The sequence below is a fragment of the Acipenser ruthenus genome, chromosome 14, assembly GCF_902713425.1.
Source record: "Acipenser ruthenus chromosome 14, fAciRut3.2 maternal haplotype, whole genome shotgun sequence".
Lineage (NCBI taxonomy): Eukaryota > Metazoa > Chordata > Actinopteri > Acipenseriformes > Acipenseridae > Acipenser > Acipenser ruthenus.
The window spans coordinates 19,842,535-19,868,082 of NC_081202.1; the positions used below are offsets into that span (position 1 = coordinate 19,842,535).

A 25,548-nucleotide genomic window follows, 5' to 3' on the forward strand; every position below is an offset into this window, starting at 1 on the left:
ACTTGATTGCGTTTCTGAACATCCTGGCATCATGGACTTTTCTCAGCCATCTGATATTAATATCTGTAAAGGATTACTAGGGATTATCACCACAACTTGTATAATCACCCTTTTGGTTGTAATATTCAATAGAATTTCAAGATGGACAAATTCTGGTTAACTGGTTTCTGTCCACTGCACCACCACTCCCAATCTCAGATTCAGTTATTATTTCCTCAACATTGCTTATGCATATAACCTTAGGTATGAGAACAGACATAATGGCACAGCATACCTGAAGGACAATTTCACCTACTATGGATCGATCGACACCAAAGAGGTGTAAAAGGGTCCTATATTTTATTTTGTGGCTAACTGCCACAGAGTGATGGACACTTTTTTTCTTGACAGACATTGCAACACAGCTGGTAGTTGGCCGGGAGATGAATGATGAAAAAAAATCAACAAAAAAGTTTGCTTTGACATCAGGAAGCTCGATACCCAGCCCTACTCATTCCAGGTTTCCACACCTATGAGATCCCACCAGTGGGAGCTTCTCTCATAACTTCTAACTGATCTCTGTACTGTCTAACACAACAGCAAGATGCTGCTTATAATATCTGCATTTGAAGCAGACGCACTACAAAGCCATTGTGCTGCCATTGCAGTGCTGCAATTCTCTATGCAGACGCACTTGGCTTTGGAATTTAAACTCATAGCCGACAGGGACAATACAGCATCCTTGATGGAGACAACTTTGTTTTTCCCTCCAGATTAAAAAGGGTTGTTGGGATACTGTACTCCACTAACAATCAGGCTTAATTAACCCAGTTTCATTACTGCAATATGGATGCTCTTAACCTGTTGGGTTGGGTTTCAGGCAACTCGGTTTTGCTCTTGGTTCTCGAACATGGTTGTGGTAATATGGACAGGGAGGCTCTGAACTTACATATACACATATAGCCCCTGAACTAGAGTGGTGACCTCAGACTTCTTATCTCCATGGCAACCTTACTACACACAGGACTAAAAATTAACAGACATGCATTGCGGTTCCCTGAGTTTACTAATGATTGAAATCCTTTTTCATTTTATGGTTAACACAGGCCTTTATTTGGCCACTAACAAACATATACTGTATTTCATAAGTGCTTATTTTGTGATTAGCTACAACCTAGGGACCTAGACAAAGCATGATCTATGAAGCATGGAGGACAAAGTCCAGTCCTGCAGGTGTCCGCTCTGAACTCACTGGGCTGTAGCATGATGAAGAGAAGCAGTCCCTCCCTAACCCCTGGGAGTGCCAGAGCCAATACGACACTCCCTTTGGAATCCCCAGTGAAGACGGCGACTGCATACAGCCAAGACGTGAACCTGCATTGTATGAATCACACTGCACACCACACGCCTGTTTTTATTTTTATTATTATTATTTCTATTTGTATAGATAAGTTGCTAGTATATATTACAACTCTTATTTGCAGATATCGATATCCAAAAATAAAGTCTATTTCTTTAATATTATTTTACCTTTAATATGAATTTAATATTAATAGTACTTTAATATTACTTTAACAGTATTATATGCATGTAAAACAACATGTTTTCCAGTTACCAGCATTTGCAATATTCACCTAATATAAACAATATACTCAGCATAGTTACTTTTTGCAGCTATTTAAAATACACTGTTCCCCCCCCCCCACCGTCTAAAACTGTTTTTAACAATGCCAAAAATAATAACTGAATTACAAAAGGGAAAGGTTACAGAAATGCAAACTATAAAGTTATCTTACCTTTACAATATTATATTTGAACGTTCTACGTTTTGTATAACACAAAACTTAAAGTTTGCTTATTATTGAAAACACACATGGCTCAGATATGTCTGCATTAAAGCAGGCTATTAAAACTCGGTTTTGAATTAGTTTAACCCACTCAGATAATGGCAACATTTATATTTATATATATATATATATATATATATATATATATATATATATATATATATATATAAATACTGTGCAAAAGTTGTAAAGTAAGAATGCTTTCAAAAATTTATCAATTAACAAAATGCAAAGTGAGTGAACAGAAGAAAAATCTACATCAAATCAATATTTGGTGTGACCACCCTTTGCCTTCAAAACAGCATCAATTCTTCTAGGTACACTTGCACACAGTTTTTGAAGGAACTCGGCAGGTAGGTTGGCCCAAACATCTTGGAGAACTAACCACAGTTCTTCTGTGGATTTAGGCAGCCTCAGTTGCTTCTCTCTCTTCATGTAATCCCAGACAGACTCGATGATGTTGAGATCAGGGCTCTGTGGGGGCCATACCATCACTTCCAGAACTCCTTGTTCTTCTTTACGCTGAAGATAGTTCTTAATGACTTTCGCTGTATGTTTGGGGTCGTTGTCATGCTGCAGAATAAATTTCGGGCCAATCAGATGCCTCCCTGATGGTATTGCATGATGGATAAGTATCTGCCTGTACTTCTCAGCATTGAGGAGACCATTAATTCTGACCAAATCCCCAGCTCCATTTGCAGAAATGCAGCCCCAAACTTGCAAGGAACCTCCACCATGCTTCACTGTTGCCTGAAGACACTCATTTGTGTACCGCTCTCCAGCCCTTCGGCGAACAAACTGCCTTCTGCTACAGCCAAATATTTCAAATTTTGACTCATCAGTCCAGAGCACCTGCTGCCATTTTTCTGCACCCCAGTTCCTGTGTTTTCGTGCATAGTTGAGTCGCTTGGCCTTGTTTCCACGTCGGAGGTATGGCTTTTTGGCCGCAAGTCTTCCATGAAGGCCACTTCTGACCAGACTTCTCCAGACAGTAGATGGGTGTACCAGGGTCCCACTGTTTTCTGCCAATTCTGAGCTGATGGCACTGCTGGACATCTTCCGATTGCGAAGGGAAGTAAGCATGATGTGTCTTTCATCTGCTGCAGTAAGTTTCCTTGGCCGACCACTGCGTCTACGGTCCTCAACGTTGCCCGTTTCTTTGTGCTTCTTCAAATGAGCTTGGACAGCATATCTGGAAACCCCCGTCTGCCTTGAAATTTCTGCCTGGGAGAGACCTTGCTGATGCAGTATAACTACCTTGTGTCTTGTTGCTGTGCTCAGTTTTGCCATGGTGTATGACTTTTGACAGTAAACTGTCTTCAGCAACCTCACCTTGTTAGCTGAGTTTGGCTGTTCCTCACCCAGTTTTATTCCTCCTACACAGCTGTTCCTGTTTCAGTTAATGATTGTGTTTCAACCTACATATTGAATTGATGATCATTAGCACCTGTTTGGTATAATTGTTTAATCATACACCTGACTATATGCCTACAAAATCCCTGACTTTGTGCAAGTGTACCTAGAATTGATGCTGTTTTGAAGGCAAAGGGTGGTCACACCAAATATGGATTTGATTTAGATTTTTCTTCTGTTCACTCACTTTGCATTTAGTTAATTGATAAATATAATCTATTAACATGTCTATTTTTGAAAGCATTCTTACTTTACAGCATTTTTTCACATCTGCCTAAAACTTTTGCACAGTACTGTATATATATATATATATATATATATATATATATATATATATAGAAAGGAGAAAAGAGCCTGAACTGTCCATATCATATGTGTTGTAATAAAGGACACATACACAGCAAGCATAGACTCTATAATGACTCAAAAACAATAAAGATTTATTGTTAACTAGAACTTCATTTGAATCTGTGCTGAGGGTAAAGGTGACCATTTAGAGAAAAATTAATCAAGCTTGAGTATTTAAAATCTGTGAATGACTGGAAGGACCAGATGTTGGCTAAAGACAGAAGATGGGCTTTTTCACCAAACTCTGGACTTTCCGCAGGATCCTCATTATTGTGCTCACTCCACTGCTGCTGCTACCACTTCCATTACTCATTGATACAAAAGTAAGAGAATGCTAGTGTATTATATTGTTACATAATGCGGTGAAGAAAGTTAGCAGGAATTAAAATAAGTGCAGTACAATGTGTGCATTTTAAGGTTAATCTACCAGTTTTACAGAGGTTAATAAACTTTCACTTGCATTTCCTAGGATTTATATTTTAGTGTTGAGTGTACTAAAGAGACTTTATTAAGCACAACTGAACAAAATTACAAAAACGTTTAGTAACGTGAGTTAACAAATTAGGATTAGTATACAATTGAACATAATCTTAAAAATGGGATTATTTTTATTATGATTATTATTATTATTAGGTACCTTTATATAAAGTACCATAGCTGAGAACTTTGGATTTCATTTGTTTTAAAGAGAGCTTGTAACATCATGTATCAGTTAATATAGGTAGCAGTACAAATGACACTTAGGCTTCACTATTTTCTTTCTGAAACTTTCAGATTATTATTATTATTATTATTATTATTATTATTATTATTATTATGTATTTTATTTATAAGAGCAAAAAATAGAGAATACAGTAAACAATTACATGTAAGCGTGTTCAACCGAGAGCAGATAAATTATACTAAACATACTTGCTGAACATATAAGCACCTAGTAAGTAAGACGAATGGATGAAAATGCTTTCAGATAAGAGCAACTACAAAAAAAACGTGAATACAGATATCCAAAGATACCGGAAGTAGTTATTTTAGCTTATGCTGGTGCCGGTGGTTTTTAAATATACATAGGTGTCTACCTAAATCACGATTTTGCGGAAATCGGGAAATTAAGGAGTCACCGTCAAATTCACCTATTTCAGGGGCCAATACATGCCAGACAAGTACGGGAAAAAAATTAAAAATGAACTACTGCACAACGCAACCGACGCAAACTACGTATCTTCCTTCTATAGATAGTTATTTTTTTGTATTCCTTCGCCGTCCTGTGTGCATTGCACTTAGCCAGCAAAACAAAACAAAACAAACAAACAACAAAAACACGTCCTTAGACAAATAACATTTACAAAAAATACTCCAAAACGGTTAACGTTCTTGTTTACTGTTCAAATGACAACAATGTTTTAAGCAGCCTGCTGTATTGTCTTTCTGTGACCTGAGGCTGTACTAGGGGGTGGGACAGTCAGTACTGCATATACCTTATTCACGCAGCGGCCATGTTTGCTTGAAAACGAGGCTCGGTGTGCGAGCAACTGACTCATGGCCGCCGCAGCTACTGATAATATCACTATCTGGACGAAATCTTTAATATGTGTTCCTCAAATAAGTTGACGAAATTGATAATTGGGCAGATAATAATGCGAGCATTCCAAAAAACATACAGCAGAAAGGGTACAGCAATTGGATCGAGGGTTATATTTATGAAGTAGAAGGTAAATTAGCAAGCGTATTTGTGATCGGAAACTGAATCTACTAGCCTATACTAGATTCGTAAAATCTGTTTATATCTCGCAGTTTTAATTAGAGAACGTTTACTTCAATTAATATTGATGTTGATATTAAGCTTCTGTATTGTTTCACGTGTATTGGTTTGGTATAAGCATGTGTTAATCTTTTTCTAAATACAGTTAAGAGGCAGGAGAATGGATGTAGCGTTCGGGTTAACTTTCTGCTGGTCAATGAAAAAGAATGAGTCACTTTACAAGTAACACCATATCCAAAAACCTAGGCACTTGGTTTGTTTCTCCAAGCTTAGTTCTGTTCAGTTAATCTTGACTTCAGACAGCACCTGTAGAACTAATTTTCCATCTGGCCACGTATCAGTCTTCCTTAATATAAATGCGCTTTACTTGCTCTTATCTGCTCCCTATTTTACTGCATTTAATCCTGTACTTTAGAGTACTGTAAAATCTGTCACAAGTGTTATTTAATCTGTAGTATTCTGTATTTAATTATATCCTGATGTAACTATCACTGACACTGTTGTCTGCTCAGTTATTCAATCGTATTTTGTCATATACTTGTACTTGCTAGAACCGAAGTCGTATTTTATCTTGCTCTTAATTGTATTAATACTTGTACTGTGATTCTTGAAATGTATTTTGATAAGGGCGCCTACTAAGAAATAAATAATAATAATAATAATGATCCCATTATTAAGATTCTGTTCAGTTGTATACTAATCCGCTGTTCCATTAGCACATTCAATGTTTTGTGTGTAGAACAAATGTAAGTATACTAATAAGAAGGTAAGTAAAGACATTTTAAAAACAAGAATCAAAACGTCCCTCTTTCTGTTATTCCTGTACAGTTTATTTGGAGTTAATGTAACGTTAAGGATCTCCTTTCTGACCAAGTGTTGTGTAACTCAAGCATATTTTTTGTTAACTCGCGTTACTAAACGGTTTTGTAATTTTGTTCAGTTGTGCTTAATAAAGACTCTTTTAGTACACTCAGTGTGTCATACACGTGTTTTTAATACAAACTGGGCATTGCATCCCACAAGACACATTCCCTTTAGTAGCCATGCATAATCTCAAGCTTCTGCATTTTACTTATCTATTGATTAGGACTGATTGGAAATGCTCAATTGGCTCCCGGACAGTAAACTGAAATGTAATCAAATTTTTGACTCTAATGAAGAATATGTACATTGACACAGAAATGAAAGTTGAGATTTCTCTTCAGAAAATATATATATATATATATATATATAGTAGCGTGCACAGGGAAGGCAGCAATAGGGTTTTGACAATGGTGCAGCCAACACAGGAGTAGCAGGCCCTGCTGATGCTGGGTTAGGTTGAAAACTTGATGTGATGGGGCTGTCACTGGAACCTTCCAGGGGAACTGAGACCAATTCAGTAGGCATGCTGTCAGACCCTGGGCCAAACTCGGAGACCGCAGTGGACGCCTGCCTGGCCAAGAGATGGTCTACATGTATTGACGTATTACCGGCCACCTCAACCTTGTAAGAAAGGGGTCCTGACTGGGCGATAGCGGAACCAGGTAGCCATTTTACCTTCCCAGTGAAATTCTTCACCCAAACAGCTGACCCTGTGGCTAGTACTCGAGCCGGCTGTCGTACTTTCTGCTTCATCCTTTTTTGACTGCGGAGGACTCTACCTTGAATGTCCAGTCTACGGGACCGCGTTCGCACAGTGAACAGAGAGTATGCTGCCTCCTCTCCCTCTGAAGCAGGGATTTGGGGCTCAGTAACTTGGTATGCACTTAACCCGACTTTACGCTTGGCAAGGGGTATTTTATTCTTGTCCAGTGTTTTCCTGTGGCACACTCGAGCAATATGCCCCCGTTTTTTGCAAAAGTGGCACTCTGCCTTTTTGAAATGGCAGACATCAGGTGCATGATCTTCTCCACACCGGTAGCATTGTATCGACTGTACGGAGGGCTTGGAGCTTCCCCATTTTCTCTTTCTAACCTCAGACTGGTCAAACTGATGCAGCGCTCTTGTCCTAGCTTCTCAATGCCAGTACTGGGGGGGGGTGAGGCTCTGTGGCACTGGGGGCACCAAGCTGCGGTGTGGTGCACTGCCTACAGACTATACACAAAAAGAGACAGAATGAAGAGTATACTGTTTTTTTAAAAACTGACACACAGCTGAGCTGAAAGGTAGGGTAAACAAAAAAAAGGTCATTCGGAAGGCAAGGTATGCCCAGCGGCGTTGACTCGACAGCTGGTACTGCAGCGCCGTGCCCCGGTGTAGGAAGCGACTCTCTTTTCTCTCTCATTGTTTTTTTAGCTGCAAAAACAGAGGAACAAACACAAACAGCAGATGCTGTAGGTTAGAAAGCAGACTACAATAGGCAAGCAATGTAGGCTGTTCAAATAAGAAGAAATACATTTTTTATTTTTATTTTTTAAACGGAGCACAGTTGCGCAGAATTTGCTCAGTCCTCAGACACCGAATTACCGATTCCAGGAAGTGACATGCCGACTCCTAGCAATTACAGAATTACAGAAAACTTGAAAAAAAAACTTGGTATGCCAGAGGAGCGTGTTATAGAAGCGATATGTGTCATACTTAGGGTGTGCATTACAGTCCTCAAATTACAGTATTTCAGTCTTGAATTAACCACTAAAAACCTAAAAACAAAGAATTTATTTAAGAGACCTATAATTCCTGTTAGCTATAGCAGTGTTACCTTGGAGAAGAACTGGAAAACTATATTATTATTATTATTTGTTTATTTAGCAGACGCCTTTATCCAAGGCAACTTACAGAGACTAGGGTGTGTGAACTATGCATCAGCTGCAGAGTCACTTACAATTACGTCTCACCCAAAAGACAGAGCACAAGGAGGTTAAGTGACTTACTCAGGGTCACACAATGAGTTGGTGGCTGAGATGGGATTTGAACCAGGGACCTCCTGATTATAAGCCTGTTTCTTTAACCACTGGACCACACAGCCTCCTATAATTTTTGGTGGCACTGATGAATTCTTACACAATATGTATTTTATAGAAGAACCAATGGTTCGCAAATGTAATTAAAGAGTCAGAAGCATCATATTTCATTTTTTGATATACTCTTCCCTTATATTTGTATGATGTTTTTAATTATTATGTGTGGTTCTTATTGAAATTGTGTGTGCTTCTTATTGCAATGTCTGTGTTAAGGTACTTTAGTTCTAGCTGCCTGCAATAGAAATATGTAACATAGGCTAGACTAGACAAAATGACTTTAATAATAATATTAGGTGTACAAGAAAAACTAAAGGAAACCTCATAAGTGGCCAGTCACTAGATGACACTGCCTGTTACTTCAATAAAGACACTTTGGCTGATCTAGCCCATGTTAAAAAAGTCTACTGAAGAGCAGCTTAAGAACTCGTGGATACGTGATATTCAGCCCTTGTTGACATGTACTTCTGTTCTCTGTACTTTCCTAGGAAGCACAATGTGCTTACACACTGTTTGTAGTTGCTGCTTACTGGGTAACAGAAGCAATGCCACTTGCAGTGACTGCTCTCATCCCAGCCCTGATGTTTCCTTTGTTTGGCATTATGAAATCCAAAACGGTAAAAAAAACTTAAACACCTAACCATGTACTATAATTGTACATAATAAAATGGTATTTTTTTTTTTTTTTAAGTTTATGTTTTTGATGTGTCTATAGTCTGATTCAAACTGTTTTGTGTGATCGTTGCAGGTGGCCTCAGCATATTTCAAAGACTTTCATCTCTTGCTAATTGGGGTTGTTTGTTTGGCCACGTCGATTGAAAAGTGGAATTTGCACAAACGCATTGCTCTGAGGATGGTTATGCTGGTAGGAGTCAACCTGGGTTGGTAAGACAAGTTTATCCAAATTCTAGCAAACCTAGACTGTGCACCTGTGATAAAATGTTACTTGTACTACTAAAAATGAGCATAACGATTAAATAGCTTAACCTTACTTTGCATAAACTTCTTCATAGAGTATTGCATTGCATCTTTTTTTTTTTAACTTATCATCTCATATTTAAAGATAGCAAAAATACATAAATGAGTTATTCTATTTCAAGGCATTATTAGTGTGTTTTTTTATTCAGCTATCATAGTAAATTAATATTAAGGGATGTGTGGAAAGCACTGCTGTGAGTTTATTGGTCAGTCAACTGGATATTTACATTTGATGGGCACGGAGTCTTTTGAGAAATTAGTATTCTTTACCATGGTAAAGAATACATCTTTACCATGGTAAAGAATACTAATCACAGTATAGACTTGTGATAGATAATCAGGGAGTAAGCTGCTAGGCCTTTTGTAAGCACCTTTCAAGAGGCAGACTTTCATGTTGTAGAGCTGTCTAGACTGTACCAATAAAAGTTTGTTTTTGAGTTAAGTCAAGGCTGTAAAATCACTGCATTCCTGCACAATTTGTTAAAATGCTAACAATTCTTATTTGTTTTTCAGGCTTATGCTGGGGTTCATGATCAGTTCTGCCTTCCTGTCTATGTGGCTTAGTAACACCTCCACTGCTGCCATGGTGATGCCAATTGTTGAGGCTGTTATTCAGCAGATTCTAAATGCTGAAGCTGAGGTTAATGCTATGCAGATGGAAAATATGGATGGAACATCAAATTTAGGACTACAACTTGATGGTACATATCTTTGCTATAATACATTATAAACATTTTACACATGTATTAAAGAAAGTGAAATAATTTAAAATCATATTTTCACAGAGGATGAAGTAAAACATGAAAATAACACAGAGGCAGTAAGGTAGTGTAGCTTTATTATATTTTATTGTTAGTTTACAGGCAATAATGCTTATTTTATTTCAGCATTTATACATTTTATTTGTCTTAATATTTAGCAATGGAGTTGAACATAATACTGTGTGCAAAATAGACCCGGAGGATACGTCTCCACAAAGATCGGTAAGTGTCATTTAAAATGATTGAATATTAAGTCTAAAATATTGTTTTCAAGACTTTCATAACACAACTCTACCAAAGATAATAAAAAAAGAACTGACCCCCCCCCCCCCCCCCCGAAAGGTTTCTTCTACTAAGAAAGGGAGCCAAAGCCATTAAGGGTGACATCACACTTGGTGGAATAGCTGTGCAACCATCCAAACATTGATAATATGAGACTGAAGAACTGTGTAGGGAAATGTTGAATAATTAGTGGGGCTTGCGAAACAAGAGTCCCCACTTTAAATCTTCGACATACTTCTTCTTCTTCTTCTTCTTCTTCTTCTTCTTCTTCTTTGGCACGCTACTTCTCTTACACCATTTAAGTTAGAAACGCCGTTCAAACTTTAAAATTTTTTGATATCTTTTATACTTTTTAAACTATTAAGCTTTTTGTCCTTTTTTGTTCATCTTCATTCACTTTAATGGGACTTTTTTCAACATTCTAAAGCTCCCCATTGTTTAAAAACTCCCAGACTTCCAACATTCTATTTACTGTAAACGATGTAACTTTTGACACAAATCAGCTACTTTGACCACTTTCCCAACAAGTAAGACAAAAAGTTAGAGTATTGGAATCTTCCTCTACTTCTCTGCTATTCAAATCTGAAATCAAAACAGATAACTTTTACCAATCAAGAGGTACAGCTGTTTTAGTAACCGCATCAACTCAATTTTCTCTAACTTTTTATAAACAACTGACATTTTGACCACTTTCCCTAAAGCAAGCCCCACAACTTTACTTGTAAAGTTACCATCTAGTTATACCTGTTGCTTATCAGATTCAAGATCAGTTTACGTCCTTTGGATCCATGTGACTCAGTTCATTACAATCTATGATTTGAGCCCTCCAGTGATAATACAAACACCACAGATTTTCTTACTAACTATGCAAAACTAAATTACAGTGTCCAAAATACATGTAGGATGCATTATTTTACTGAAATAAGTCGTGGATTTGTAATGGCCAGCCAGCTGTGCCCCAGAATAAGTGCTGCAAGTGTTTTGCAAATTTTATATTGATATTTATCTTTTAATAGTTTATGATTATAATGTATGTAAATATAACTTGTTTTGAATTAAACTATGCGTAAGGTTGCTGCTTAATTATAAACAAAACCAAAGTGTGCATTTGTTTTCAATATGGGGCATTACATTTTGCACATCCTTCCTGCATGGTATCTAAGGCTTATAAAAAGCTCAGTGTTGTTTCAACCTCACGACATTACTGACAAAAAGTAAACAAAATAGTTTATCTCCACAACTACATTTTTTTAGGTGCCTAAACCAGAGATGGAAGGAAAATACATAAGCAAGAAAGATCATATGATGTGCAAAGGAATGTCGCTGTGCATTGCATATTCCTGCACCATTGGAGGATTGAGCACATTAACAGGAACATCCACCAACCTTATTTTTGCTGAACACATCAATAAGTATGTGTTTAAAATAATTTGAATTTACTATAATTTGAATTTACTGTATCAGATGCAACCTGAGTTGACTAATTCAATAATACTGGTACATTTATTTTCTGCTTATAAGCTGCCCCTTTAGTGTGTCAGAAGGCTTTAGATACCAGTAAAGTGGATCATTTTGTTATTTCCCTTCAAGCAGCTTTTTAAAAAAAATGTAATTAATATAAAGCCACAGTTTAATTGTCAGGCAATACCCATACAATTGAATAATTTGCCTTAATCAGTTTTCTTTTTCTCCTAGCCGTTACCCAGATTGTCAGTGCATTAACTTTGGAACTTGGTTTGTTCTCACTTTCCCGATAACTATTATCATTCTGATTCTATCCTGGGTCTGGCTGCACTGGCTTTATCTTGGCTTCGAGTAAGTATTTCCTTCTTCTTGTTGAGGCATGCGAACAATTATAGCCTTTTCACACTAGAACACGAGGAGCCGAGCCTACCCAGCATGGCTCGGGTGTGTTCGCACTACTGTTCAAAGTAGAAGCTGCACTGTGGAATGTGACGTCAAATTTAGTAGCCACTAAAGGTAGAAGTATTAAAACACTGAGAGTAAGATCAGTGCAATTATATCACTTTTATGCTAGAAATGCAAGATGGACTGGAGCCACTGTGGTTTAAACATTCACCTTATATGATGCTCCTGTATTACAATGTCTTGTTTCATGTGTAAAGGGAAAAATAATCACTTTGTTTAAAACTTTCTATATATCGATTATTATTTTCTGTTTTTAACCTACAGCTTTTCCGGAATGTTCAAATGTGCTAAGGACAAATCAGAAAAAGAGAAAGCCTCTGCAAAAATCATAGAAGATCAATATAAACAACTTGGTTCAATAAGGTAATAGTTCCCATAAATAATAAAACGAGGAAGCATGTCATAAAGAAAACAGAACAATAAACGTATGTTTTTGTTTTTCCAGCAATCAGGAACTTGTCACACTTGTTATATTTATCTTAATGGCGCTGCTTTGGCTTACAAGAGATCCTGGATTTGTTCCTGGATGGTCATCACTCTTTCCTCAGTAAGTAAAAACAATATGTTTTAAATGTATTTTAGTTATGAGGTTTTAATCCCCAATTATAACAAGAGGCTAGAGCTCACATACATTTGTACAGTAAACTAAAGGTTGTGCTAGAATTGTGCACAGGTCAAGATTCAAACTTGATATACACTATAATAGAAGTCAATTTGTCAAGTCTTCACATACAAATTAAAGGAGACAAAATAGTGACTTTAGAAGGCTACAGAGCATCAAATTGTTTTTAAGAACAAGATCCTTTTGCATAATTTTTTGTTGTGTGTACTGCTAAGGTAAAATGAAGTATGTAGAATGCCATTCATGAAATTCGACACATGTAACATGTTAGAAAAAAATAAACACATACATGTATGTTGGTCCTGAAGTGCAAAACACATACAAACCAGAAAACCCCCCACATACAAATTAAATCACATTGCGTGTTGATTTGTGAAACTACACCAAGTCGGGTTATAAGTTTAAAATTTCATTGTAGGAATCAATAACACAGACAAAGTTTTTCCAACCCAAAAGATAATACTGAATGAATATATGGTTTCATTTTAAGTGGAGCAGTGACTCATACTCAGTACACACTGCCATTGTTAAACTAAGACATTGAAAACTAAGTGGTTGTCTAGACGGCAGCCGTGGCTCATTAATACATTTGTATGTGTTTTTATTTATTTTTTTGGTGTGTATGTGTTTTGTAATTTAGGTCCAACATAACTTGGTATGTGTTTCTTTTTTCTAATCTGTATGTGCTTTTTTTGTAGTTTGAATGTGTTTAGCACATCAGGGCCACTGTAGTAGTCATATATAATTATAATCTAAACGTACTGTCATTAGAATGTGATGAATTCAAGTGCATTTGTGTGACTTGTAGCCATTTCACGAGGCAGGAACCAGGCCTGCGTAAAGGGAGTACTACAATAAAGAGACTAAGTGCTTGTGACTTTAGCAACAGAATAGGCCTCCAAGGACAGGAATCGAGGAACTTCCCCCAAGGGAAACTAAGGAAGGATAGAGGTCTCCCTGGCTTACTGAGACGTCTAACTGAGAGAGGTCAGACTCGGTTGACGCTCCGAGGCTGCATGGAGAGCCTCGCAATCTATGCAGGGAGAACAAAAGCACTGGAAAAGAGAATAAAGAAATAAACACATGAAGAGGGCCAGGGGTCTCCCCACCAGCTGTAAGAGTCACCTTCGATAAGTTGAGTCAATGACTAACTTGAAAGTTGGGAGCAAGCTTTGCTTTCCGAAGGGGGAGACTGGCACGGGTGCAAATGAATAGATTTAAGTAGGAGAATGGAAAACTAAACCTTCCTCTCTCTAGACAACGTTGTCGGCCTCTAAGGTTGGGAAGTGAGCTCCACTTGCCCCCAAAGAGGACCCCCGGCTCCCAGCAACTGTGCCACCAATGCAAAGAAGAGAGAAAATGGTTAATTAGAAATTATATGATTAATTATATATATATATATATATATATATATATATATATATATATATATATATATATATATATATATATATATATATATATTATGTTAAAACTAATCTAAGAAAAAGAGAAGAAAAAAAACCGTATTGTGTTCTGTGTGATGAAATCTTATGGACAGCCTGTTTGGTAACACTTTAACACCTTTTCTGTAATTATTGAGATCTATCATTTTTGCATCAACAATAGTAACTAATGTTATGACAACACAACTACAAAAATTGTAAGAAAGTGTTATGAATGCTACACAGTATCCATTTCAAATAAAGTATAATATCTGCTTTTATTTCACTTCATCACAAAAGAGATGCAGTACTGTGTCTACCATAAAAAAGATCAATGCAATTTATGACACCAGAGCCAGCCTAGAATTTGTAGAGATACAATGTCAAATTGTTGAAGGGTCTGAAAAATGGTGATAATCTACAAAATTCAGCAGACTCAGCAGTAGTAAATGTAGGTTGAGCAGTTACTGAATATCTAAGGTACTGAACATATGAAGAACTGAAAGCTAAACATTGGGTATTCATAGTTATGTACAGTATGAGTGACTTATACTCCTTATAATGAAGGCAGCATAGCATATCAGTGATGTGTTTATTTTTGCATTTTCTTTTAAAGCATAACAAAGCACCATATGGCTTTTCCAATGGAATAAGCTCATGAAATGACTTTGACATGTAACTAATGTTGGTATCATTTTAGAATATTTATTATATTATTATACAATATGTTATATGTTTCTTTGTATTGTGCATCAGCTGGTTCAGGAATAGTCATCAATCTATAACTGTACATTTATTTCCATCTCCTTATATGAACTAGTCCCTTATCAGGTATTAACATCTATCAGGCTAAGGCAAGTTTGGTTTAGGTAAAACGATCTTAGGTCTGTTTCAATAAAAGATGAAAGGTTAAAAGATTCAACACACATATCTAACCAATTCTTAATAACTAGCTTACTAACATGTTAACACATATATTTCATTGTTTATAGTTAGTTGATATATACAATAGTAAACTATTTATAAATTAACATTTTAGTAAGCTAATTGTTGACAGTTAATACAAATGTGCCCGTTTAAATAAGCATGGCCCTACCTACATCTTTATTTTTTTTAAGACTAGGAATAGTATATAGTTGCAAATAAACTGCTATTACTACAACTAACACCACACTGCTAATTAAATGGATTTGTGTTCATAGATACAAGGGTTATGCAACAGATTCTACTGCAGCTTTAATTCTTGGCCTTCTATTTTTCATCATTCCTGCAAACATGCCAACCAACTCTTCATTTGGCAAAAATAGTAGGTATTTTTTTATCATTAAGAGGAGACCCTCTATCAACTTGCTTGTAATCAGCATACTAATAGTATTTCTCCCTTACAAATATTTCCAGGTAACAACTAACTTGTATAGTTAGCCCACAAAATATAATGTGTTACACATTTGTAGCTTTTTGTTCTTATGAAGTTCTCTTTCTAAGTGTATACCAATTATTGTCAATTAAAACTACTAATTACTATATACTGTATTTTAAAGATTACAATGTAAAGTGCTCCTTCCAAAGCTAAAGCCATTTGACAAAATGGCTCTAACAAAATAACTTCATAATTAATTTCTTCACTACAAAGCCTTCAAATAAAAATGTAATTAATATATCACAGGAATCACCTGCTAGCTGTTTATTTGCATAATAAGATCTGGCCTGAGGAAACTAGCATATACAGTACTTTGTACTTTGTCCAATCATCAGAATTTCTTCTGTTAACTTAAGTGCGGCCTTCCTTACAATGGTTTTGTCTTGCAGATGATTTGTCCTACACTACGTTGATTACATGGAAGGAATTCCAGTCATGCATGCCCTGGCAAATTGCTCTCCTTGTGGGTGGTGGGTTTGCACTGGCACAGGGCACTGAGGTAATGCACAGCCTCAGCTAGTTCCACTTTGCTTGCATTTTCAGGGAATGTGTGTCATGCGCAATAGACAAGAAACAATTATAAGAACAGAAAGGATAAACAGAAACTTTTACCCACGTATTATTATTGTTTTTTTTTAATTTCCAAAATATTGATAGAGCTCAAGTAGCAGGGTTCCAAAAAATATAGCGTTACACGTCCCCACGTGTTGCTACAACTGTTTAAATAATGTACCTTTTCATTGTTAACATCCTGACAACTTTTTACACTTATAACTTTAGTCTGTTTCAAAGCTCTTTTCAGCTCTTTTCTGATAGTGTAAGGATTACTGCCCACATTGTCAAACAGGTAACACAGCAATGATGATCTATGATGCGTGTGGGAGGGTGTGGGGAATTCACTGAACACAGGAGTCAGAAAGTTTATTTGAAACACCACTGGGGTGCACTGTTTTATTTATTCCAGCAGAGGGTGCTCTTATGCCGCTGTCTTCCTCAGCCGGTCTTGCTTGACCCTTATCCCTTCCAGACACTGGTGATCTGTTTTTATGGTCGATACCCCAGGTTTTTGAAACCAGCTCCTGCTGTCATTTCTCCTAGAAGGGCAAAAACGAAGGAACAGCAAAGTGTCACTTTTATTGGTTGTGCGACCCCCCCAAAGACCAGCCTCCCGACCACTCAGAGAGAGAGAGAGAGAGAGAGAGAGGCGACACACCCTCACCCAACCTCTCTGTGTCATTGCCATGATTGACAAGCGGATCCCACGGGGCTCCCAACTCCCCCCTGCAGGATCATGCCTGCGTCTGATAGCCAGCACAGGTCTCCCCTATCACAATGTGGTACGGAACAGAAAGGCCAGAGCTCTTGTTGTTATGTTTTTTGCAGTGATTTAAAGGACAGATCTCAAATCCCAGTGCACTTGAGCAGGCATTTTGAAAACAGACTTTGAAACAGACTTTAAAGTTATAAGTGTAAAAGGTTGTCAGGATATTAACAATGAAAAGAAAAATTACAGGTACATTATTTAAACAGTTGTAGCAACACGTGAGGACGTATAACGCTAGTAGCCAGGTTTTTATGAAACCGGCTACTTACTCTTAAAGGCTGCCACAATGTATGATACAGTTTGGTCAACAGATTATTAATGGGTGTTCTGATAACAAGCTCTGAACATGCTGGTAAATTAACTTTTTTTGCTATTTTTATTCTTGTCATATGTGTTCTTTTCTGTTCTTTCCTCTTGTAGTCATGTATTAATTGACAATAATCAAAACTGCTAAACTATGCAGACTTGAAAGCTTTTTGATATATACCACTTAACTCCAAGATACATTACATTTGCAGGATTCTGGACTTTCTGCGTGGGTCGGAAGTAAGCTAACTCCTTTAGGGTCCCTTCCGATTTGGGTAACCATTGCAGTGTCTAGCTTAATTGTAACCAGCGTGACTGAAGTTGCAAGCAATCCAGCTACTATCACAATATTCCTGCCTATACTGTCTCCCTTGGTAAGTATTTATTTTGTTGTAATAAGGTACCAGAAAGCATCTGTATAAATGTTCTTTGTGGATAGTGTATTTCATTTCTTCATGGCTATCTCAAATGAAAATGTGAAATGTATGTTTCAGATAGTCAACTTGGGCTATTTAAGGAGGTTCATTTATTTGTACATCTCTTTTCTTCCCTGACAGGCTGAAGCCATCAATGTCAATCCTCTCTATATTTTGATACCAACTACATTATGCACATCATTTGCATTCTTGCTGCCAGTGGCAAATCCACCTAATGCCATTGTCTTTACCTATGGTCACCTACAAGTAATAGATATGGTAAGTCCTATATGTTCAATGTATTTGCTTTTAATATAAAATAACCTAAGACAGATAATGATTGTGTTTTTTTCGACCTCAGGTAAAGGCTGGACTGGGAGTTAACATCATTGGAGTTCTTGCTGTCATGCTGGGTGTACGAGTATGGGGAGTCCCTCTTTTTGATCTGGAGACATATCCGTCCTGGGCTCCACCACATTTCTCTGCCAACATAACTGGCCCATAAATGCTGAGTGATATGTAATGGGGAGCAAGGCAATGACACTCACATTAATGAAGCCAGCAGGAGGGGTGTAGTAACAAAAAAAAAATAAAAGTACCAGAGCTGTCCTAAAAATCAATAATGTAGGCTACATTATCAAGTTACCCTACATTTAAATTAAATACACATACTAATGCTTACTAGCACTTGAAGTATGTAAACAAAAACATATAACAATATGTATTGTGTATTTTAATTAAAAAACAAAATATGTTAATATTAGTAGAACACTGTTTGAAAAAAGTGTTCTCTGTCTCCGGCTCGCTCCTTCTCCTGCGTTTCAAATAATCCTCCTCTTACCTGGTTAGTTTGAGACACAGTCACCCTCCAGTCTTTAATTAACTCCTATTATTTAAAAGAAAAAAATCCATGTTAATGTTACAAAATGAAAAACAAACACCCTGAGGGTGCTCAAGGGAACTTGGATTACATTATTTAGTTGTTTGGTTCTAGCTTTGTCAAATTAACAGCCATTGTGACCTCTACCCAAAAATAACAGTTCATTAAAGACTGGAGTAAACACTTTGAAAATATGGTCCAGATAGTCTTGCAATGGGGAAACACCAAATAGTGATAGCAATACAGAAAATGGTTGTTTCACTGTATTGAAGCTATTCAGTGGATAACAGTCAAAAACTATTGCAAAGCCATTGAAGTTTACACAAATGTAAATAAATCGTGTAATGACGGGAAAGGGTCTGGACAGAAAATTCATTTCACTTTAAAATAATTGGGTTTTTAACTTTTCTATTTTCAGCATTTATAAAGCAGGTCATGTGTTCTAACTTAAAATATATTTAATCTTTAACAAACTATACTTTTGACTTTTGTTGTTATTCATGTGAAATGTGCTGAAATGTCTTTTTTATATATTACATTTGTAATAAAAAAGATTAAAAAAATTAAATAACACATTTATTATTTTTTTGTTGTGGCTATTTTATAAACTTGTTTAGTGTTTAATAAAAAAAGAAATAAACAAATAAAAAAACCTTGACTGGATTCAAACGTTATGTTTTAAATTTAGGCGAAACATTCTTTTATTTAAATTTTACAGCATCAGAATTGCAATCATATTTTATTATATTCTTGAAGTGATGCATGTGTAGCTGTTAAACATTTATCAAATGCCTTTCTGTTCTGCATTGGAACATTGGACTGATAGACTTTCAAATCTGAAACTCCACTTAAAGGAAGAGCAATAAGGATACATGGGGGGAAAAAAACCTTATATGAAATAGAAATAATAATAATAATAATAATAATAATAATAATAATAATAATAATAATAATAATAATAATAATAATAATACCATGTACCGGTTTGAATTGACATAGCCAGTAAAATTTTTAGTGCTTAATTGCCCTTTTTTTTTAGCAGTCCACATATTATTGGTTCTTGTTAGTTTTCCTTGCCTTGTTGTTATCTACAATGTATCAATACAATGTTGATATAGTCATAAGAATCTTCTTTTTTTCCTTCAATTTTAGCCATTTGTAAGACCCCAGCCATTTCTGCGTGCATTAAAGGTGCATGTTACCTCTCTTTTTCATTTTCTCTACAAATTGTTAATACACAATGCAGCAATTGTTAGTTTGGTATGTTAAAGAGCTATAGAAACAGTACTACAGTTTTTTTTTTATTAAGTTCAGTATTATATGCAGACAAACAGTATACAGCCTATTACATTTATATTCTGTACTACATGCAAATGAAATCAGTTCTTAAAAAAGTGTACTGTACTGAATTATTACGTATCACTTAATGTTCTAATGTCCTATAATAACAAGAGACAGAATTTACAGATTCATTACAACTGTCTAAATCATGTACAGTGAACCATAAATGTACCTCTTTAATTTCAGTATATATATACAGTAAATATGTATGGAGATTATACTGCAATTTATCATTCTCTCAGTTATATTTAAAGTAAGTGAGTACATGCGATCTGTACTACAGAAGATAAATGCATGTTAATAAGATCATGAAATAAAAAATGTCCAAGATGCATTACTTTAAACATAGAATAGTTTTCCCCCAGGACGTAAAAACGCATAAAGCACAAGAACAGCACCACCATGTGGTAAAATTTTCACTGCATAACACAGACATCACTAATGGATTTGGAAAGCTTTTTTTGCAATTTATGAAATACATTTTTAAAATACTACAGCATCTCACAGTGATTTTTCATTTTACATTAAAATATAATTCCATAATTTAGCACTTTATCAGGTAGCAGACCCTGTTGACTGTCCAAGTTGTTTACATTTCCCAAAGGTAGTTTTAGCTCTGAAGACAGAAGCATCTTTCTTGAACCTCATCCTGACAGCCTAATAGCCGTGCAAATATTACTATGTCAGCAACTGGAGGCTACACATTACCATCTTTAACCTTTTAGGATTTTAAAAAACAACATAAAAATGCCACAGAGCTTATGTCCGAAACGTCCTAACTACTTTAGTATTTATGTTGTACTTGTGCACCATTACTATTACTTTAAAGGTGTTTTTGTTTGTATATATAGTATAGATATATATTTGAAATATCTAATCTATAATATTTTTTTTATGGACAGACAAAAATAATTATTTACTATAGATAATAATTCACACAGCATTACTGAATCATTATAATATGTATTTTTTTTTCCTTGGTGCTCTCCTACTCTCAGCACATCTCTACTCTGGCACGCTGCTGTCGCTTTTTCCTCAGCAACATATATAAAGAATTCCCCCTTCCACCGACTACTCCACAAAGCTCCTAGTTCAGGCACTGGTACTGTCCCGCCTTGACTACAGGAACTCCCTCATTGCCAGCTTCCCTGCTTCCGCTATCCGTCCGCTCCAGCTCATCCAAAACTGCTGCTCGCCTTGTCTTTTCCCTTCCTTGTTTCTCCCATGCATGCTACTCCACTGCTCCGCTCCCTCCACTGGCTCCCTGTCGCCGCTCGCATCCAGTTCAACTCTTGTACTCGCCTATCGCTGTTTCAACCTCCTACCTTGAGACTATTATTTCTCCCTGCAACCCCTCTTGTCCCCTCCCACCTCTGCCACTGGGAGATTAGCTGTATCACCCCCCCCCCCCCCCCCCCCCCCCCCCGCCGCTCCCCTGCCTCCAGAGCCCACTCCTTGTCCACCCTTGCCTTAAGTGGTGGAACGACCTACCCAAGGATATCAGGACTGCTCAGTCCCTGAACACCTTCCGGTGCCTCCTCAAGACACACCTGTTCAGACAGCATCTGTAAACCTCACAACTCTAGACTATACTGGACCATATTGTATCAGTATTTGCATCATCTTGTACTTGCATGTGATACTTTGTAACAACTGTAAGTTGCCCTGGATAAGGGTGTCTGCTAAGAAATAAATAATAATAATAATAACACTGCCAAGACTGTGAAGGAAATCTCCTGAGGTGCACGCTGCACTGCGGTACTCTTGTACTGCTTCTTACTACTGTCAATTTGTCAAACTGCTTTTAACTTTATTAATACAATATTCAGAGGATCGGTCTCTGGGCTTTAATGTTTTATCTTATTAATTAAATTGCTCATGATTTGAGCACCAAGCCTATACTGCCAAAATACATATAGAGAGAAAATGAACCACCAGAAATAGTTTGGTCTGCTTGGCTTCCTATTCCTTTTCAATCAAGTCCTTTGATATTTACTTCAAACAAATGACTTTTCAATAACAGCCAACAAAATAATGATAATATGGAGAAAACAAAATCTGACACATATGGATCTAAAATTAAGGCAAGACTAGAGGTATTAGACGACTACTTCTTGGGAAAATAAGAGTTTCTTTATTCTACACTTATTATACAGTAGAGTATTAGTTGCGCTTGAAAGTGGAGCGAATTTTATCTGCTCCTGAATTTGGCAGTCTTTCTGTCCTGCTTCTGAACCCTTACACATTTAATGACTTTAATTTGTAATGAAATTTCACTGACAAATATATTCTCAATAATGTAGTAACATCCCAACATGCACAATGGACTGTGTTGTAGACAAATGGCACAATTTGTGACAAGTGCACATTTTCAGGCATATGAAAGTATTTCACCCTCATATTTTGTTCTCTATTGTTTATGGTCATCGTGTGTTGAATGCTCTACTAATAAGCCCCAGTAGGGATTAGCAACTGTTGATGTGCGGGTTTGTGGAGGATGGATATTTAACTGTGGCTAACATGAACACCAATAGACTTAGAAATAAATACATTCTAAATTATATTTCATAAATAACAGCAGGAGCAAAAATAAAAAAAATAGTCCCAATGCCGCTAAAGCACAAAACACGTGAAGCTGTACATGCGTGATATTGCAATATGCACAATGACAAACAACATCAAATTGACTTTAAATACAAAAGTAACGGAGAGGTGCGATTACCACCAAATCATAAACAAACAAATAACAAAACATATTTTAGTCTTCCTGTGCTGCTAATTATTGCAAATGAATGCTGTTCATAAGATGGGCGGCAATTCGTGACTGCAATGGATGTAGATACACATACAGTAGTCCTGTGACGCATGGGAATTCCGACGTCGAATATTTTAATGACAAAAGGATTTAAAAAAAAAAATGTTTTTAGTTGTTTGGCGCCGCACTGTTTTCATGTACGGTAATACGGCCCATACTACATTTAAGCAAGTTGTTTCTTAGTGCACAATGTGAAAGAAGTTCGAACAACGTCACAGTTCAACAGGTAAAGATCTACAAGCTGGTATGGTCGCTTATGTTACAGCTTAATTCTAATGCAGCTAATAAAGGAATCGCAGCTGTGCAAAATGCGCTCGATTCTGATTACCACAGTTAGTGTCCCAGGTTACAAGGAAGTGCCCTCTTGAGAACAGTTTATACAGCCTGCTGAGCTCGAAGGAATGCGGATGATAGAGTAAAAAAAAAATAGCACTGCTTCCAAGAATCTAAATTGTATCAATTACGGGGGCTGTTCTATATTCCAGGAAACGGGGGATTAAAATAACATGTCCCACTAAAAATCAGTAAACTGCGTATTTAATTTATTTGATTTTAATTTAAAAGACATGCTAGGAATAAACATGTAAAGACATTCTCGTGTTATAAAGTGGCCTAAGAAAATAAGAGTAGAACAAAAAACTTATTAGTGCAAGGTCCCCTTAAGGAAGCAAATTGCTCTCACATGTTGCGTGTTGTTGAGTGTTACAGGTTGCCTACCTGTGGTCCCTGCATCCCTTACTTTTTCTCCTAGCCGTGATCTGCTTACATCAACCTTGACAGAAACATTTTTGAGCGAACCTCCCAGGGAAGTCGACTCGCCTCTTTCTAAACTCCGCCCTCTCGATCATTGTTAGGAAACATTCAGTTTTAACTCGACGTGTACAAAAAAGCATATCGCCAAAAACTGGAGCGCCTGTTGAATTCTTTGTCTCAGTAGTCCAGATCAGTGGTTAAAATGCTGGACCCATCTTCAAGCGAAGAGGAGTCTGGTGATGAGGTCCTGGAACAAGAGCGACGAGATGTCCTGCTGGCCGGCTCCCAGAGGTCCCTGCCTGCACAGGGGCGAGATTCTAGGAATGAAAGGCGATCAGGTACCGCTAGACCTGCAAGCCCAAGTCCCGCTGTCATCAGCGAGAAAGAGAAGGAAGACCAAGATCGGCTACAGAGAGAAGAGGATGAAAGGAGGACACGGCTACAGATATATGTGTTTGTGCTAAGGTGCATAGCATATCCTTTTAATGCCAAGCAACCTACAGATATGTCCAGAAGGCAGCAAAAGGTATGAAGACACACTCGTATAATGACCCATCATGATGCATGTGTGTATGTTTGTTCGTGAGATGTAGTCGCTGAAAGGTTATCTTATTTTTGCACATCAGAGCGCCTTTCACGCAACAGGTGCTGCAGATCTGCAAGAACACATAACTTAGCCGACTGAAAGTTACTTTTCTGGCATGTATAATAATGCAAATGGTCATGTGAAGGTGGCATTTTAAAAATGTAAATTGCGTAAGTTAATAGACAACTGTCTGTCTGTGTGTGGGCGCGCGTGTCAGGGAAAATGCCTATTCACGCCTAGCTCTTCAGACTGAATAAACTTCACTATTAAATGTTAGATTACAGCACAGCACAGATGTAGTTTAACTATTGAGAAAACCTGATGCTTAGGTTTCTGTACCAGTACACATGACAATAGCACTGATACAATATCTACATTCTGACACCCATTGACACCAAGATGTTTTTTAACCTTCAGTTACATATACTTGGTAAACCCACGTGCAAAACCATTCCCCTAATATTTGAGTTACAGTAAATATCCTACCCCTTAGGAAAACATACAGCACCAGGTATGCTTGCATCAGCATTAGAGAACTTGTCAAATGAGCATTTTCCAACACTTACGCTCATTAAAAAAAATAATTAAAAAAACAAACAGAGAGAGAAGCCTCCATGAAGAACCAAATATAATGTTCAGAAAAGCTCTGAGGGAATTTAATTAAAGCCCAATATGCAAAGTGTTGGAACTTTGTTTTGCTGAACAACCAGTTTACATATTATTGTTTATTAGGGAGGGGTGCATAATTCCTCAGTGGAAACCCTGGATATGAAACAGACCTGTTTGTACTGTGTTTACTTTCCTTCAACAATTTAAAAGACTGGGACCCCTTTTCACTGTTCCACCCTGAGACTGCTGGTAAGCTCTCATATACATTATACGTGAAATCAATTGATTAGTCACTAATTACGGACAAGTTTAAAATACTTTTGCATGAAACGAACATTATTATATTGAACTTTATGCAGGGCAGTGATCATTTCGTAGTTATTATGCCGTATTTGGTACTTAAATGTGTACAATTCATGCATCACCCGTGCTGTTTATTCTGCACATTCTACCTGTCAAACAGCATATTGGCTACACAGTGCTTTTTTGTTGTTGACCTATACGGATAAAACAGACAAGGGCTTTTATTATATTTAAAATGCCTATTAGTCCACGAGTTGCAACATCATCTAGTTTTATGGATTACATTCTGTTGATCACCAAAGTTTGGTCACATTTCCAAAGAGTACTTGGGTTGAGACAAGTGAAATTTGCATTACAGCTGCATTACAGCAGTCAAGGATAATGAGGGACAACTACAATTCTTTAGGTTTCTTAAAATAGCCTAAAGAATTGCATTTCAGTATAATTCAAATAGTCATTCATCAGATAAAAAAGGAAGGTTCTGTTAGACTTTTTTTTTTTTAAATTCAATGCA

General features: G+C 36.8%; 1 protein-coding gene and 1 pseudogene across 13 annotated transcripts in view; both read left to right on the forward strand.

The window, feature by feature from the left end:
* The first annotated feature begins 3,808 nt into the window (after positions 1 to 3,808).
* LOC117420081 (solute carrier family 13 member 1-like) lies at positions 3,809 to 18,423 on the forward strand (annotated as a pseudogene).
* Positions 18,424 to 23,301: 4,878 nt separating this feature from the next.
* The window catches only part of LOC117419891 (calcium-dependent secretion activator 2-like), a 159,095-nt gene continuing 156,848 nt past the window's right edge, over positions 23,302 to 25,548 (forward strand). For 6 of the 13 annotated variants that reach the window (XM_058986051.1, XM_058986053.1, XM_058986052.1 and 3 more), the window contains exon 1: positions 23,303 to 24,062. In XM_058986051.1, the coding sequence (XP_058842034.1) occupies positions 23,739 to 24,062 (324 nt within the window). In that variant the 5' untranslated portion in view covers positions 23,303 to 23,738. Of the gene's footprint in view, positions 24,063 to 25,548 lie in introns of all 13 variants that reach the window. The other 7 variants (XM_058986045.1, XM_058986049.1, XM_058986046.1 and 4 more) reach the window with 2 other exon arrangements.